This window comes from Aethalodelphis obliquidens, unplaced genomic scaffold (genome assembly GCF_003676395.1).
Source record: "Aethalodelphis obliquidens isolate GAN/ISIS:26980383/991018 unplaced genomic scaffold, ASM367639v1 scaffold109, whole genome shotgun sequence".
NCBI classification, from domain to species: domain Eukaryota; kingdom Metazoa; phylum Chordata; class Mammalia; order Artiodactyla; family Delphinidae; genus Aethalodelphis; species Aethalodelphis obliquidens.
Genome location: NW_020838053.1, coordinates 279,695 through 298,389, shown reverse-complemented (window position 1 = coordinate 298,389; position 18,695 = coordinate 279,695). Strand labels below are relative to the sequence as shown.

Sequence of the window (18,695 nt, the reverse complement as noted above, 5' to 3'; positions counted from 1 at the left end):
ACTTCCCAATTTTTCTCCTTCCTGTCTTCCTTCCTGGCTGTTCCCGACATATGTCCAATCTCAGAACTAGTCTGTGCCTCAGGAATAATTTTGTTTAAGTAAATCCTGATAAATTTTGGTCTCATGATGGATTCTGATTAGACTGAGTGATTGTAATTACCCTCCCTGCCTCCTCTCATCAGAGTGTGTCCTATCTGGTGTGAGGGACTGAAGAGCATACTCCGTTTCAGCCCCCATTCGTCTATTTCCAACTTCTCTAACAGACAGAAATCGAGTTCAGTCAGAGTCCTTGCAGTCATTTAATGACACTACCTCTCTGCAGTTAACCAAATCAGAGACATCTAAGTCCTCGATGGCTTATTTGGTGCTACACCCCAATATTTCACCCACCCGCCCCAAAATGCAGTTTTACTATAACCTAGCAATTCAATTCATTCATTCGTTTGCTGATTCATCAATTTATATAGTAAATATTTATTGCATGTCTGTTAAGTGCCAGGCCCTGGGCTAAGTGCTGAGACTGGAGCTGTGAACAAAACAGATATTGACCCTGCTCTTGGGGACCTGACATTCTAATGGGAGAGACAGACAGGACTCAAATAAATACACAGAGACATAATGCAAATTGATAAGGACCATGAAGGAAAAATACAGAGGCCTCTGCGAATATAGTAGGGGCAGCTGTTAAAGCATGTGTCTCCTATTACACTATCTTCGTGTTATCACGTTTGAGCTCCTTGAGGCTAGGGTCTGTGTTCTTTTATTAATATATCCCCTCCACTTTTATCAATGAGTAGAAAAATATTTAGCATACAGTTTACATGTATATGTCCTACATTTCCTTAGTTCCACGTGTCGCTGAAGCAAGGAACATCTTTGTAATCCTTGAAACACCTAGCACAGGACTTTATATATAGCTGGTTACTGATAAATTTTACTTGAATATAATTGTATTTTGAAAAATTCTGCTATGTGTTTGTTTTAGTGATTGCTTGTACTGTTTTCTACACTTATTCACCCTAAGGTAATAATTTTCACTCAATTCACCAATTAGTTGGAAGGACAGAGGTGGTCCAGGGCCTTTTGAAAGCATACCCACACAGGGCACAGATTTAAAATTGCACAACTCTACAATTATTCAAACTCTTTTCAGGTTGAAATCACTAATGTGAGCCATCTAGTGAAAGGATTATCTTCCTCTGAACCCTTAATTTAAATTTCACCCAGGCATTTCCAATGATTTTATTTCAAAACAAGTTTTTCTTTGTAAAACCAAAGGATAACAGGGTTGGGGGTGTGATGAGAAGAGATACGAATCATTTCTTGTTAACAGGCATTAATGTAATATAGCCAGGAAAACTGCCTGGTGGGTGGTCAAACAGAGCCAAGGACTGAGTTGAAATCATAAACACATTAAAAAGTTGTCTTCTCTGGATGGGTTTGTTTTTGACATTAAATGAATGTCAGATACATTCAAGCTTATTTTTAAAGGAGAAAATAAAATGGAAGCTTTGAGCTTTTGTTTGCTTGATTTTCCATTTGTTGTTGTTTCTTTTTTCATTCCCATATTTGGATATGTCCGTATGGTGGGGAGGAAGGGGAGAAGGGGGAATGAAATATTATTCCAGGAACTCTTAAGGAGAAAAACAAACATAGTAACACAGTTTATTCCTACGCAAAGAGTAAAATGTTTCAAGTAGTTTCAATCTCAGCACTGGTCAACTCTTCAGCTTTTAAACATTCACTGTTTTATAAGAGAGACAATAATGTTATTCACTCCCTATATGCTGTCAAACTCCTAATTCAACCGAATGGTCTTCCCGACTTATGTGCGTTAACATTTTAACGTCCTATGTTTGAGCCTATACTAAACCATAGAGAGAAGTATTTTCTGAAGCACTGCATTTCCTTTCTCCCTTACATCCGCAGGGCAAGTATGAGGAAAAGAGTAATCTGGTGTTCTGGCATGTTTCTCTACTTTGAGGAAGTGAAATCTGATTTTCTATGGGCAGTGTTATAAATGGTTGATTTCTAGATTATCCCACAAAAAGACAATTTAAATAGTGATATAGATAAAATTATACCAGGATTCTGGTTCATTCTGGTTTTAAAAGTCTTTTGTGGGATGTCTTGGAGAATTTAACCACCATGTATAGACAGTGTTTTCATGGGAAAATGCATCCTGAAAGAATTAGCAAAAGAAAAATTTGAAATAGATTTGTAAGACAGGCTGCCACTTCTTCATGTAGAAGAAGTCTTTGAAGGCACCTTTCAATAGTTTTACCTCTTTTTGGTTTTCATACCAAATTTGCTGAAGGCTGCATACTATGCAGAGGTCTTCCATCATCCACCCTTCCATCAGGAAGGGGAGGCAGAGTGAGCAGGCTTCATCTAACATGGCATTCTTCTCTCTCCAGTCACACTTTACACTCAGGCAATGCAGAACCACTTTTGCATCCCTTCAAATGATATGCACATTATCCTCTTCCTACCCGGAAGTCCCAGCCTTTTCTTGTCTACCTGGCTAACTGCTATTCTACCCCTGCCTCTTCTGAGAAGCCCCACTGACTCACCCCTGTGGACATTGGGGTCCTCCCCCCGTGCTCTGCTGTTCACCTTTGTGGACACTGGATGCCCAGAGAGATGCTGCTTTCTGGGCATCTTCTTCTTTAATACCTGCTTGTGATTGCTCACAAGCTTGAGACTTCAATAGGCTATAAGTACCCTGCAGGCAAAGACAAAACCCTGTGAGTGTTTGTCTGTTTACTGTGTACTGATGACACAGTAACATGATCAAGGAGTAAAGTAGTATGAATAAATGAAATTTTAAAATGTTCAACCCCTTCATTCTAATAACCTGTTCATGTCCAGCTCACTCTTTCACTAGGCAATCAAACACAAATATCTCTCCGCCTTTTACAAAAGCAAATGGCTCAAATGGAGCAAAAGAGGAAAAGAAAAAAGAAACAGAAATTGAGATGGGGAAAAAAAAATGCAAAACAAAAATCTAAAGAACCAACCAAAATACCAAGCACAGGAGAAACATTCATTAGACATTCATTAGATAATCTTTAGCTAAATATTGGTGAGTGAACTATTGGGTCAAGTGAAACTTGCTTCACGACTTCCCCTTATGGTCAGGAACTGAGGGGCATGTAGAGCAAGCAGAAGAGGTATTATGGATGGAGTTCTTCAAGTTCTGGGTGGGATAGCGTGTCTTGATGGAAAAGATGAACCTGCTGCTTCTGGCTGTAGTACTATACACTGGCCAGCAGAGGGTAGCCACATGTATTGCATGCATTTTTCCCCCCAAATACTGCTTTCTTCATCCTTCAGATAAATATAAAGTTGGCAGTTCTTGTCTCCAGAGGTAGAATATGGGAGGCAGCGGGTGTATTAATTCTTAGTAACATGTGGGAAATTTCTGAATGTTTTAATTTGGTAGTCAAAGCTAGGGAACATGGCTTGAGTTTGGCTGGAAAAAAATTATTATGCAGTTAGAACTAACTTGGAAGAAGCAGTATTATATGCCAACTGCTGCTTTAAGTGATTCACATGCATTAACATATTTAATCATCACAAAAATTGTATAAGTATGTACTATTTTATCAGTCCCACTTTCTAGGTGAGAAAACTTAACATTAGATAGTTTAAGCAAATTGCCGAGCCTGGAATCAAAGTACACTTATTCTTATTCTCATGTTTTATATAAGCTCCCTCAGCAGAACATTCTGTTTCAGCTGTAATGTGCCCAGCGGAGCTTGATCTGCTGTAATGTGGTACCTGAGTTGTCTTAAGCTGGAGAGCGGGCCCTCGGGAGAGAACAGAGGCAGGAAGAAACGAAAAGGAAAAGACATTGTGGAGGTTACTAATTCTAAATCAGAGTTTCAAAATAACTTTACTATACTAAAGGAACCTACGATATGATTGAATATTTATGTTTTTTTAAGTTATACAGTATATGTCCTTAACTTTTTCTCCCTAATATCCATAATTGCTAATGTCACACATTTTATTTATTTAAATTGTCTCATCACTGTCTCTGTGTGAATGGATGAGGAAAGTGTGTTTATAGTAACAAAACTCTATCTGGCAACAGCATGATATCCTAATCCCGACACAGCTCTGTAAGGCTTTGGTTATGATCAGCATTGACTGGGGAATAAATGTCGGCAGATTTGTGAGGAACAAAATCAAGATATTTTTAGTTCACTTTGGCAAATATTTTTGAATATTGACTATGCTGCCAAGCTTTGTGCTATGCACAGGGTTGAAAAGGTATTTAAGACTCAATTCCCACCTGCAAAAAGTTCTTATATCCAGCTTGGAAAACAGACACATAAATCAGTAACCATAATGCACTATGATAAGCCCTATCTTAAAAGCATGTAGGAAGTGCCAAGGGGACAGTGAAAGGACAGCTTTTTGGGTCTCTCAGTATACAATGGCTTGTCTTATGGATTAATGCTTAAGATTTGCTTGGTGTTTTTGAATTCAGACTTGTGATAAAATGATGGGTAACTTAGGAGATTAGTTTTGAACTGGGCATGAAAACAGTTGCATTCTAGGGTGGAGAAGTGCCCAGAATTCTGACCATGTCTGTTCACTAAAATGTTGAAGATAGAAAGGAGTAATACGATTCTGTCAGTCTGTTGGTAATTAATACTCATCTATTGAAGGCTTACTGCGTGTAAGATACTACAATAGCCATTGTGGAACAATGGGCAAGGGGTTGGAAAAAAGTCAAATCCGTATAAAAGAAGAACAGTTTACAGAGAAGTAATCATCAAGCAGAATAATTTAATTTTATAGGTGCAAATGACTGAAAAAAACATCTAGGTTAACTCTGTCATCTTACAGATGAGGCAATGGAGGTCTGGCAATAAAACATGATTATTTTTTCAAACATTATATGTCCAATTAATGGCAGAGCTGGGACCAGAGCCCTCAGAAGACTGGTAGGCAATACAGTGAGTTCCACCTGTGAACTTAAAGTCAGACAGCTTGGGGTCAAGTCCATTTCCACCACATACCGGCTGGGTTACCTTAAGCAAGTTATTTGAATTCTCTGTCATTAGTTCTTCACCTGTAAAATAGGACTACTATAGTATCTGCCATATATAACATGAAAGAATACATATAAAACAATAATTAAGATTAAAATGAGATAATGCATATTAGCCAGGGACATGTTAAGAGCATGATAAATGTTATTAGAACTCATGTGTCCCAATTTCTACATTAGTATTCTTTCTGCCACAACAGTGAAATGGGGTTTTGCTCATTTTTGTTTCTTTGACATGGAATGAAATCCCTTTTTTAGATCTTTATGCTAATATGTTGTCCATTTCCCCTTATACATCTCTTCTTTCAGGGCCAAGGAGATTAAGATCAAGTTGGGAATTCTCCTCCAGAAGCCGGAGTCTGCTGCTGACCTTGTCATTCCATACCCTGAGAAGACGGAGAAACCAGCCAAGACCCAGAAGTGAGTCATGATTATGGATTCCACTCGTTTCCTCCAGAGGATGGCTATTCTTCAAGTGTATAGCACCAGCCCTCCTCTGTAGAACTCCCCCCTTCAGTGACTCACTGAAGATCATAAGAGTACTCAGAGACTTGGTTTGTGAATAGGATTTTTTTTCACTCTCTCGCGTATGGAGCATAATATTGCTTACTGGCAGGATGCTTAAAAAAATGGAGATAAGGCCACATATTGGGACATCATTGGAGAAACAGGCCGTGTCTTATAAAATGGCACCAGCCACCTCATCACACAGAAGTGTGGTTAAAAATACCCGCTCACTTGCTGTCCTTGGGTCAGGTGAGCATCGCTGATCCAATTAATTATGATCCCTGGATGCTCACCTGCTCAGGAAATATCTTGAGGGCTACTTCCTCAGCAGGGAGATACAAGTGGTGACATTTCCCTCAAGAAGAGGCTAAGTTCAAGGCAGACTATTAAGCCTAAAGGTTTCTTCTCCAAGATATTGTCCCTTCAAGGTCTAAAAGAGGAGCAGAGGACTGTTCCCTGGTAGAGGAATGAATACTTGACCAGATACTCCTATTTAATGCACGTCAAGCAATTTTTCCCCAGTCCATAAATTAATAGTCCTGACAGGACTTCTGCAGTCCCTAACCACGCACCAACATACTTCTATCAATTTAGGCATGGAGGGAAGCTATAATTCTCAATATTCACGATGTTATGGCAGTGAACGTAGCCCACAATTTCATTGGCATTGCTCTAACTTAATAACAATACTCACAGCATTCATGGTGTTTACCATTGTTCCACTAGCTACACAGCCCGACATTGACTAGACAGATACACTCCATCTTCCCTTTAAAACAGAGACACCACTAAAATCAAGAAAGGAAAGTGGGAAGAAGAAAAGCCAAATGTATTCAAACCCCTTCACTCTACTACCTAAAAGCTTTGAAGAGATCACAGAAGTGTGGTAAAAATATAGGAATCCCTTTTAATCTCCATTTCTTTTAAAATTTAATATTTGTATAAATTGGCCAATCTTTTCTCCAAATGACCTTCAAATTAATATAGCTGGATTGGTTGGGGGATAGAGAGACAGGTTATTCCTTTTAAATTTTTTTCATCAATCTAAGTGGATGTTTCCACTCTCCTTATATTACTTCAAAGTGATCCCAAACCGGAAATGAGGCATAATTGAGTTTTCTGTGCTTAGAAAAGGGAAGTTAATTCAATGTGGAGTGGCAGGCACCAGGTACTGGGAGAGAATAAAAACCACATTTCATAATAGCAAAAGATCAAAAAGTCTATTTTGAAATAAACATTGTGGTGGTTATTGATCTGTTGGAATTAACTTTTAAAAAATAAATACAGTGCTACATTTCCTCCTTTGATTCTCTGCTTTAATATCCCACACAGACACTTGAACTATTTGGTTTAACAAGGATTTGGAGAGAAGCAGTTTTGGAAGATAACTTGGGGCTGACACTCATTGGATTAGTTTCTTCTCTTGTCTTCTAGCCCCCTTTTTCGTCCAGAAGTTTGAATTGTTTTGGAAAAAATCTTTCTTATCCCTAGAGAATATTTGTGCATCTCTACTGCATTTTTAACAGTGACCATTACAAATCTTTCCTATCCTCTTCCAAACTCGTAAACCCCATTTCACTCATATTTGGCAAATTTCCATGGTTTTTAACAAGCAGGAGAAGACTGTGTTCTGCAGGAACTCAGCTGATCTCGCTTCTCCTCACTTAAAAGTTTCTCTGTATTTTTTTTACCCACATTCTTCTCAAGGAGAAGAAAATAAATCTCAGAGGAGAAAATAGACCTTCTCCGGATGGAAGGTATTTTTAACTCCTCTCATCTTTTTAAAAAAAGCAATCTCTTTTTAAAAAAGCATTTTCTCTTTTTAAAATATATTTTTATTCTTCTCGTTAGGAAAAAAATTGAACCATTTAAAAAAATAGAAAAAAGTTGCCTATATCCCTACCACCCAAGGCCAGCCTCTGTTACTGTTTTAGTATTCTTAACTGTTCTTTTTCCCTCTAGACCCTCTTCCACTAGAACAAACAAGTACCATATTCCACTCTGAAAAACACCCTCCCAGCCCCTCACCCCTTCTACTCATATCTCTTCCTCTTGCTTACGCTGGAAAACTCTAGAAATGGAAAGTCACTGCTTTCAATTTCTTCTTTAACTCCTTTTGTTGGGTCTAAACCTTACTACCTAACTGAAACCATCATCACCAAGGGCTAACTCCTGACTCGTGGACAGCATTTGACTCTGCTCACCAGTTGGCCACCTTAAAACTCTCCACCTTAACTTCTAATTTTGAATTCTCCCACTGCCTTCTGTCTCTCTAAGGGCTCTCACTTTTGTCCACCTTCTATATGTGAGCATTCCCTAAGGCTCTGCTATAGGTCCTCATAATGAAAAATAAAGATGTTACAAGACCATGTAAATTTAGTTTACAGTAACTATTATCATGGCTCATAATATAATCAATTGCAAAATACTCAAGAGCTGGTGTAGATATTTTTATAGTTTATTTTATATTCTAGATGTTCATTTACTCTCTGTTGATGTCACTAATTTTAACTATCTTTTGTTGTTGCTGTTGTTTTGCCACTTTATAACTCTAGAATGACCTCCACACATAAACAGTCCCTAGCCCGTGCATGGGGGAGAACCACTACAAACTGTTGTCCTACATACACTCCGGCCTGGTAAACTGCAGAGTGAGCCTTACTGTGCGGATTAAAGATGGATGCACAATGTTTGGCCCATGGATAGACATCAAAAAGTGGCTGGTGGGAATGTGAATTGGTACAGCCACTATGGAGAACAGTATGGAGGTTCCTTAAAAAACTACAAATAGAACTACCATATGACCCAGCAATCCCACTACTGGGCATATACCCTGAGAAAACCATAATTCAAAAAGAGTCATGTACCAAAATGTTCATTGCAGCTCTATTTACAATAGCCAGGAGATGGAAACAACCTAAGTGTCCATCAACAGATGAATGGATAAAGAAGATGTGGCACATATGTACAATGGAATATTACTCAGCCATAAAAAGAAACGAAATTGAGCTATTTGTAATGAGCTGGATAGACCTAGAGTCTGTCAGACAGAGTGAAGTAAGTCAGAAAGAGAAAGACAAATACCATATGCTAACACATATATATGGAATTTAAGAAAAAGTATGTCAGGAAGAACCTAGGGGTAAGACAGGAATAAAGATGCAGATCTACTAGAGAATGGACTTGAGGATATGGGGATGGGGAAGGGTAAGCTGTGACAAAGCGTGAGAGAGGCATGGACGTATATACACTAACAAACGTAAGGTAGATAGCTAGTGGGAAGCAGCCGCATAGCACAGGGAGATCAGCTCAGTGCTTTGTGACCGCCTGGAGGGGTGGGATAGGGAGGGTGGGAGGGAGGGAGACGCAAGAGGGAAGAGATATGGGAACATATGTATATGTATAACTGATTCACTTTGTTATAAAGCAGAAACTAACACACCATTGTAAAGCAATTATACCCCAATAAAGATGTTAAAACAAAAACAAAAACAAAAAAAGTGGCAGGTGTATTTATCTGCATTCCCATCCATGGTGCCCAAGTCACTGTTGGCCGTGGGGGGAGGGCTCAATAAATGTCCATGAACTTGAGACTGGACATGAGCAGACACGTTGCAGGAAGGAAGGGAGAACTGAACAGGCACTTAAGTGCCAATAAATAACTTGGATTTCACTTTCCTTGTCAAGGGCAAGAGCACGTGAAAACATTATCAGGAGTGTTTAAATGTATGCCAGGGACTGTGTAGATATTTTTAAAAAGGAAGAAAACAAAAAAGAAAACCACCGGTGCTTAGAGAGGTTAAAATAATCTCCCAAGGTGAGAGCTAGTAAATGCCAGAGTTGCTTATAGCTGTAGTCATGGTTCATGGGGCTAAAACTTCTGTACTCTAAGTGTTGGGTTATTTGTGGCTTTCATCAACCAGACTAACTCTGAGCAAACTGAACCGTTATTAATTTACACATTAATCTGACATCATATTGCTGGGTAGATGAATGCTGCAGGGAATGCACTGTCGGACAGGGTAGAATGGGAAAAGTTCTCCATGGCTGACAAGCTATACCTCCAGGCAGTGAGTGCATCATTGCCTTGTAGGAGATTCAAGATGTAAATGTGGTAAGAGTACAGTAAAGAGGGAGAGAACACTTCCAGCTGAGATCATCACTTCCTGGACCAAGTGACATTTACACTGGCCATTATAAAACAGTTAATCATCTCTATAAATGTTTATTTTGCCTTTCATTGGAACTGGGTTCCTCTTTCCCTCCACACCCACACACAGAAACTCCATGTCAACTCCCTGTGGGCAGCTACAACCTTGCAAACCAGGACACTTATTGGTCATTTAGATCTGCATCTATCTCATTTCAAAGAATTCAGACTTAATGGCAGATTCTGAGAATCGCAACGGGATGAACCTGTGGCACCTCCTAGGCTGGGAATCAGAATACTGGGCTTCGAGGTGTGGAGGATGTGTTCTGCTCGATTGTGTCCTTGAAACAATTTGGACTAATATTACCCCCAAGCGGGATCTGCACATATCCTTTTCAGGAATTTAATCTTGGCTGTGAGGCACTGCTGATTGTGACCATTAGTCTGGTTCTAACAAGACCATTTGGGACAGCTTGGATCTGGTAACATGCTTAAGTTCGGTGCACCTGCTCTTGCCATTTCTTCTTCCTGTGCCCCTCCATACTAGCCAGAGGAAATGGAAGGCAGGAAGGTGATTTCATTTTACGAGGGGTATTTACAAAATCAGAAGGTGATTCAGCCTTCCCCTTGCTCTGTTTCTTTTGTTCAATTATTTAATGTCTTGTTGTTTCTGTCAACAATAAAGACTTGGCGGGTGTCATATGTACAACATGGAACCCACTGTAGTGAAGAAATTAAGATTCGTAAGACTGTGCTAAAAACGTTGGTACAAAATAATATATACATAGGAAAAATTCTCAGCATGAAGTAATATAGAAGAGCCAAAAGGAGTTACTGACCTCTAGAAAATAGCTCTTTTTCTTGTTAGAAATAAAATGAGGCAGAAAAATATATGGGCATGCTTGAAATTCCTTCCTCATGTCATTTCTCCTCCCTGTGTTTCTTTACACTAACCAGAAGAAAACGGGAGGAGAGAAGGTAGTTCACTCATTAAAAATAAATTTCCAAGGAATTAGTGTTGAGTTTTTGATCTATGATACATATGTTTCTAGCCAGAAAAATGAAACCACTTAAGATTATTCCACCAGGTTTGTTACTCTCAGTATTGGCATGTTTTAACCTTCAAATAGTAAAAGCGTAAAACTTTATGGAAAGTCGTATAATTAAGACTCAAAATCTGCACATGCTCCACAGTGAGGAATAGAGAATGGAAGGAATTAGTCACAGCATTTTAGCCAAAAAATCTACTGCCATCCTGCACTCGTTACATAGATAAAGTAAGGCTGACTCTGAGCCTCAAAAGCAAAACGAAAAGGAGAATCAGCAACTCTTATCAATCTCACTGATAACCTAAAGAATTAAAGCCCTAAGATATTATTTTTTTAAAAGCCAGAAGCAGGAATTTTCCTGGGTTGTCTGAACAGCTGATCAACCAGTTAAGAGCTAAGGAAATTCCAATTTAGGAAAAACACCTTCATTGGCCTTAATGTTCTAATAAATGCCTTGTTAGTCTGTTTTGATTTGACAACGAAGAACTCACATTGTAACACAAGAGTGAGAGCGGGAGCTGAGGGGGGAGCCCTGGGAGAGCACAGTCAGCCATTTTTCCCAGACGATACCAGCCCACCTTGACACAATTCTGCTGTGAAAGAAAAATTGGTAGTTAAAACGAAAGAGCTGCAGGGTTTCTGCCTATATAAACGTTAAAATAAAAACAGCCTAAGGGGGAATTATGTGTCGACTCGTACCTTCAGCATCCTGAGCATTTGTGTACAACATTCCTTTGCACGGTGTCTAACAACTCTTCTCAGAAAGAATAAATCTTAAAAAAAAAAGTATCCTGTTCTAATTAGGCAGGAAAATGCACCCAGAGTTTTTAAAATGTAGACTTCCTGTGAGCACATTCCCAACACGAGGCAGCTTCACACCTTGCATCTTCCATCAATCCCAATAAGGTGGCGAAGGGCTGTGGATGTGGAATCTGACGCCCTTTGCGGATTAAGTTGGTGTTTAAAGTTCAGCACTAGTGAAGCAGGGAACATGAGTTCAAGCCCTATAATGGGACAACTGGATTTTATTCAGTTACTTTTGGAAAAAAAGACCACAATTGGAGGCACTGTTATGGGATACACAAGAATATCAAGACGTGGCTTCATGACAAATAGGCCCTTCTGAAAAGGGAGAGGCCTAACCCAATTGTTCAACAAGAGATGAAGATATGCAAGATAGATGTAGGCAAGCAAACCCAGCTCATCATACCCACTTGTTCAGAATAAAACAGCTCTAACTCCCTTGTCCTGAGAATGGGTCATCAACTGTAACATTTCAAAGAAAAGCAAATCCAAGTCATTGTTGGTGTATGTGCTTAACTCCCTTCTTATGGCTGTCTCCTTTTTCTTTCTTAATACTTGACTTAGACCCTCATTGGACAAGGCCCTGCAGTGGCGTGATTCCCTGGACAAGCTCTTGCAGAACAACTGTAAGTCTGAATTATCTTTATAAAGGTCAGGGGAAGGACAGAGGCAAAAAAAAGCGCTTTAGGCTGCCCATGTCCTTCTTCCCCAATTTTGACGTTTCTTCAATTTTGGAAGAATGCCAGGGGAGTGTAGTTATCTAGCTCATGGTGGGAGAATGTGCAAATAAGGTGTCCTGAGGACTCCTGAGTGCAGGTTGTATTCCCATCTGTCCTGCTTACTTGTGTGAGCGGAGCTAGTGGCTTGATCTGTGTAGTTCTTAAAATTTTCATCGGTAAAATAGAGATACTGCCTCTTCCAGCTTGGCCTCATAATGGCTTGCTGTGGATTCGGTGTAGCAGGGTACATATCACTGTACTATGAGGAATGGATTGGGTGTATGTCCCAGTTCAAACTGCTATTCATTGCTTTTGTAACCCGCCATGGGTTGCTAACCTCCCCTAACCACAGTTTCCTCTTCTGGCAGCAGGCCTTTTATATCTCCATTCAAGACATGAAAAAAGTGCCAGTAAGAACTCCTCTCCAAGCTAATACCAATATACCTGAGCACCGTTTGCCTTTCCCCAATACAAAATCCTTACTGATTCCCAGGCCTAAAGTACCAAGTTCAAATTTCCAATGTTTAGGATTCTCCATAATAATGATGATACGGCTGGTCTGCAGTCAAATTGAACTGTTCTCCCCTCCATATAGGATTTCTACATGTATTCCCTTTGGCTGGAATACTTTGTATTCATATCTCTGTCTGTTGAAATTCTCCTCTCCTATAAAAGCGAATCTAAATACTAAATGCCCAGTCTTCCTTGACCGTCCAGAATGATTTATCCTCTCTCTGAGGTTCCAGTGCAATTTGTCTGCACATTTTTATGCCGCTGTTACTTGCTACATTGTACTCTGATCATAGCCGTCTCCCTCCTATGACAGATTATAAACTCATTGACAGCCAAGGTTTAGTCTTTTTCTTCTGGATAATTTCATAACAGGAAGTGCACAGTAATAGGAAAACAAATATTTGTTGAATCGTTCACTCTAAAAATAGGATTCAATGTAAGATATCTAACCCATATTTTTCCATTTTCATCACAAGATGGAATATGAAACTTTGTTAAATGCTTTGCAAAAATAAGAATTTAAAAAATATTTCCCACAGGACCATCAAGATTAATAGACACAGGCTACATAGCAAAGAATGTATGTTGAATTGTATACAAACGTTTTTTATTTCTTGTTTTTGGTGAGTTAATCTGCTTACCTGTGACAGAATCAATATCTTATATTTGGAGGCAGAACACCAAAGCCTCTGATTTGGAACTTTCTCAATATTATCCATTTTTTATTTTCTTTTTATTTCTTGTGTTAAACAGAGTACCCAGTCCTGATACATATAAAGTGTTCCACGAATGCTTATTGAATAACTGGGTTAATGAATGATTTCATTATTCTTCTAGGACACAGAAAGTCCATGAAGACAACTAGGAGAAAAATATTTATGTTTATCAATTGACTTATTTATTGTGTTACACAGTGGTTTTAGGGCCAGTAGCAACCTGACAGATGACATATTATATATTATGAATTCTAAGTACCCTGGGTACCGGTATTTATTGTCAACAAACCTGAGAATTAGCAGAACCATTTCCATGTTTTTAAAACCATTAAAGAGAAGGATATATATTTATGTGGCCATATAAAATCCTTTTCAGTCATACTAATCCTTAGGACCACATGTTCATATATTTCAGGCTTTCAGGAGAACTTAACTATAAGTTAAGCCAGAGGCAGTTGGTGTTAACACCTTAGCATTTGTTGAGGGACTGAATTTCTTCAGCTTGCAAATAGATGATTTTCATGTTGTGAGCTTGAGGCCTGAGAGTCTCACAATAATATTTTCTGCTTCTTAGAGGGGAAGTATGTATATGCATGTGTGTGTAAATATATATAAAATTCACAATGTTTTATTTAATTAGATATATTTTAAAATTATATATACTATATATGTTATATATGTAGTATATGTCTGTGTATATATATGTGTGTTCTTAAGTTCCACATCATTATCCTTTTAAGTAATTAACACTTTTAAGACTTGGGCGATTTCCCCAAGCAATAAATGGAAAAGCATTTGATAACTGTTCTAGTCAAAATTCTTTCCTTGAGAAGATATCTATCCATTCAAACTAGCATGAATGAAAAAGAGGGTTTCTGGTATGGATACAGAGATCTCACAGAAACAAAAGAGTGCCATGCTCTATGGGAGGTGATGCCATGAGCGAATAAGACAGCTTCTCCCTCCCTCTGCCTCTGTTTCTCTGCTCTGTGTCTCGTCTCTTCCTCTCTTTCCATTTTGCCCTCTATCTCTGCTTCTATGACTCTCCCTCTTGCTGTGTCTGTCTCTTGCCACTTTGCCTCTACTGCCCTCTGTCCAGCTATTTCTAGAAGAGGACTAGTGGAATGACAGGCATGCCCAAGTAATTCTACCCCAACACCGTCAACCTAAAGAAACAATTTTTTTTTTTTTTGCGGTACGCGGGCCTCTCACTGCTGTGGCCTCTACCATTGCGGAGCACAGGCTCCGGACGCGCAGGCTCAGTGGCCATGGCTCACAGGCCCAGCCGCTCCGCGGCACGTGGGATTCTCCCGGACCCGGGCACGAACCTGTGTCCCCTGTATCGGCAGGTGGACTCTCAACCACTGCGCCACCAGCGAAGCCCTAAAGAAACAATTTTGACCTTTTTCCCCAAACACCAGCTTTCGTGCACCGTGAATAACTTTTAAGCCAAACTTTGGCAACTCAGTTCTTATGAGATATTCTTATTTGAATCTGCAAATCTAACGGTCTATAACCAGAACCATGATAGTTCTGACATTAGCTGTGATTGATGCAGAATAGGTAATGAAGAAAGATACATTTGAAAAATGCGTATTTAAAACTTCACAATCCCTTCTTGCATGTTTGATTTGATAAATTAAATCATTTAACCTCAAGGAATGGCATATTTGCTGATTTATGAGGAACATTTGGCATTCTCTTGTGCTAATGTAAGATATTGATTCAGTTCCCCAAGCATTTCTTAAATCCACATTTTTCTTAAATTTTCTTGAGTGGAAATGAAATCAATTGGTACCAAACCTCTTTAAAAAAGGATGGTTAAGCTGCTTCTCAATCTCTTCTCTTCCACAAGATTCCTCTCTTTCTTTCCTCAGTTTTTAAAAATCTTTTTTTTATTGAAATATAGTTGATTTGCAATACTGCATTGTGTACAGAATGATTCATTTTTTTACAGATTATATTCTGTTATAGGTTATTACAAGATAATCACCTATTAAACCTATTAAAACCTAATAGGCATTACCTGATAACCTATGAAAACTAGTTTTTAATAGCCCAGTGTATTCGACTCTGTTCTGAAAGCACAGCAGTTGTCCTTACGTTCTTGTCTTCAGTTATATATGTGGCACCATCTGTTTTCTTTTTGAAGGTCCATGGGGCACATACTGCTGTATTGCTTTTTAAACACAAAAACAGGTTGCACGTGGGAGTTTAAATAAGACAGTGACATTAAACTCTTCCACACGACTGTCTTTAAGAGCAGACGAAGAATGAAACACAACCCAGTAGTAGCAAAGTTTTTATGTGAATCTTTTTGCCCCAGGAGTTCCAAAATGTCAGAACATTTCCTTGAGACACGCTTGAGATTTGGACTCTTGCATGGGGAATTGAATAGCCTGGCTCCGGGCTCCTCTTTTTGTTTCCATCTTTGCATTCTCCTTCTGCTTCTCTTCTTTTGTTTCCAATTTTCTCCCTTCTCTTTTCTGGCTCATATTTATCATCATCTTACTCACTGGTAGCCACAATTCCCTTTAAAGCAACAATTATAACAATAAAAGCAATAGCTTACATTTATTATTCACCATGTGCCAGGCACTGTCCTATGCACTTTGCATTTATTAGTTTATCTAACGATTTCAATAATTTTAGGACTTACAAAAACAGGTGCAAAAACAATCCGTATTTTTTCAGAAAAGGGAACTGAGACATAGAGAGCTTAGGTAACTTGCCCATGAAATAAAATACTACAGCAATAGCAAAATCAGTCATTTTATTTTTCCTTAATGTTTGTATTCTTCAGTTTTGAGACTTGAGAGGAAACTTTTGTCTCAATGGGTCTTATTTTATTCAGTTTGAACCTCTATTAAATGTTAGGCCCACAGATTTAGACTAGGAGGTGGGATGCTTTCAAAAGAAGGGCAAAGATAAATGAAACTCAAACCTTGAACTCAAATCATCAACAGCCTCCTGGGAAAGATAGCCATAGAAGCAAATAATCCCAACCAAAACCGAGAAAGTGATCTCTCCTCTTATGATGCTAAAAATCCTCAACAGCAAGTTGGAGCTACTGGGTAAAGACTACCTTGTATATGAGGCAACATTTGAGTTGGGTTTTGAATGGTGATAAAGATTACTTTTAAATTGGGCATGAATAATAATGATGAAAGTCAGCATTTATTGAGCTATCATTATGTTCAACATCATGTAAGAGCTTTCCATGAATTATTTAACACTTATTACCACCCTGTCAGGTAGTTTCCATTAGTACCCCACTTACCAGATGTGGCAACTGAGGCTTGGAGAAGTTAGATTACTTGCCCAAGTTACTGTAGTAGTGTGGTGTGTAAGCATCAGCCTCCAGGCAATCTTAACTCTAGAGTCCATGCTTTGAAAGTAAACTATGAAATGGTACTTATCAACTATCAGTAACGTTTCACTATTTTTCCTCTAGGAGAAGAGATTTGTGCTAATCTACTTTTCAGCATTTTTTTCCTTTATACCAGTTGGACTTGGATTTGTCTTATACTCTTTTTATTTTTAAAGTGGTTTTATAGGTGGTTTCATTTTGTTCTTTGGCAGGGTTGTTATTTTATTTTACAGGGATGTCAAAAGTGACATCACTCATTAGGGCCAGCTCTGGGATTATAATGTGGGTCACAACCCAGAGTGTTGCCACCAGACCAGAAGATCAGGTGGGTTTCATCTACTTCTTAGGAAAAGGATGCCCGAAGATGTGTGTGGAATGGTATTTTGAGGCTCTGTGTGGGCTCAGCAAGGAATAATGTAGGGATTTTTCAGGGCTGTGTACTGAGGACTCTACTGGGGTGTGGAGTGGGCAGGGGAATAATGTGAGGCAAAGAAGACATGTGTGTTCCTCGCAGAATAGAGACTTTGGCCTAGAGTAGATTTGACTCTGACCCAAGAGGACTTCCTCAGGGGTAATGGGAATTCCTCAGGGTCTCTGAGGAATGGACCAGTAGAAAACCAGAGGTTAAGGAGGAGAAATCATCTGGGGAGTGGCGTTAGAGGGTCCTAGGAAGGGACCCTCTAGAGAATCCTCAAAATCCAGATGAGAGAAAGAATAGCTTTAAACATCTCCCAGACCAATAATAAATCCACTTTATGAGTCTTGATTGAGAATGCGTACATTGACAAAAAGCCTTGAGATAACATCATGGGATTCAAGAGAATGATGAAACCAGTACCCAGGAAATGGACTCAATACACTGGAAAGTTATTTTCCAAGTGCATTTTCTGTATCGGACGACTTGGTATATGTATGGTAAATGTTAACATTGCTGTGGAATCCTGGAATGTATCCTCAGGTCATAAATAACAATGTTTCTGAGGACTAGAATTTTATCTCTACCTTTTTCAAAGATGTGGAGAGGGTGATTCAGAGTGCCTGAATCACCATGTTGTGGGGACATGGGGCTAATGAGAATAAATTGGCCCAGACTTATTCTGTGAAGTTATTGCTTTGTCTACAATCTTAGACCTGATTGTGTGGGCGCTCATAAGACTTCATTCCTATCGTCATTTCCTGGTAGCTAGAAAGTGCCTGGGAATTTTCTCATTTCAACAAAGACTACCTGACACCTTTTGTTTAAGAAACAATGAAAACTTTAAGAATGATAGAGAGAGAATTCGGGGGTTATTTCTTCTTTCAGCATGTACCATTGACTCCCGTGCCACTAAATGATAACAAATAGTGCCGGAAATATGGTGGGAAATACGGGCAGAGAGAGAGGGAAAATACATCTGATGTTAACCAGGTAAACATTATCAAGTGGTTTCAAAGTAATTCTTCTAGCTGGGTTTCTAGAGAAAATTGTTTATCATACCTACCATCACTTCCCAATGTATTTTTAGGTGTTGATCAATAAAAAATGGTTTTAGGTTAAGTACAGGGAGAGGGGATTAAAATGCAAAGTGTCTTGTTTGGATTCAGAATCACTGGTGACCCTAATCCAATTAATTATAACTTAGTCATTCTGTTTCTTTAGAACTGAACACAGTTTCAGGGAACTGTGAGGGGTATGAAGACAATAAAAATGCACAGAAGGAAAATTGAAAAAAGACAACCATATATTTCAGGCTTAATCATCACATTTTGTGCATATTGTATGAAATCGATGTATTAAGCAATGATTAATGAATGAAAATTTA

The 18,695-nt window shown here is 38.9% G+C and overlaps 1 protein-coding gene across 1 annotated transcript in view; it reads left to right on the top strand.

The window, feature by feature from the left end:
- RGS5 (regulator of G protein signaling 5) overlaps nt 1–18,695 on the top strand; it is a 47,925-nt gene that overhangs the window by 23,090 nt on the left and 6,140 nt on the right. Inside the window, exons 2-3 of the mRNA XM_027096851.1 lie at nt 5,375–5,485; nt 12,140–12,201. Of these exons, the coding sequence (XP_026952652.1) occupies nt 5,375–5,485; nt 12,140–12,201 (173 nt within the window). The remainder of the gene's footprint in view (nt 1–5,374; nt 5,486–12,139; nt 12,202–18,695) is intronic.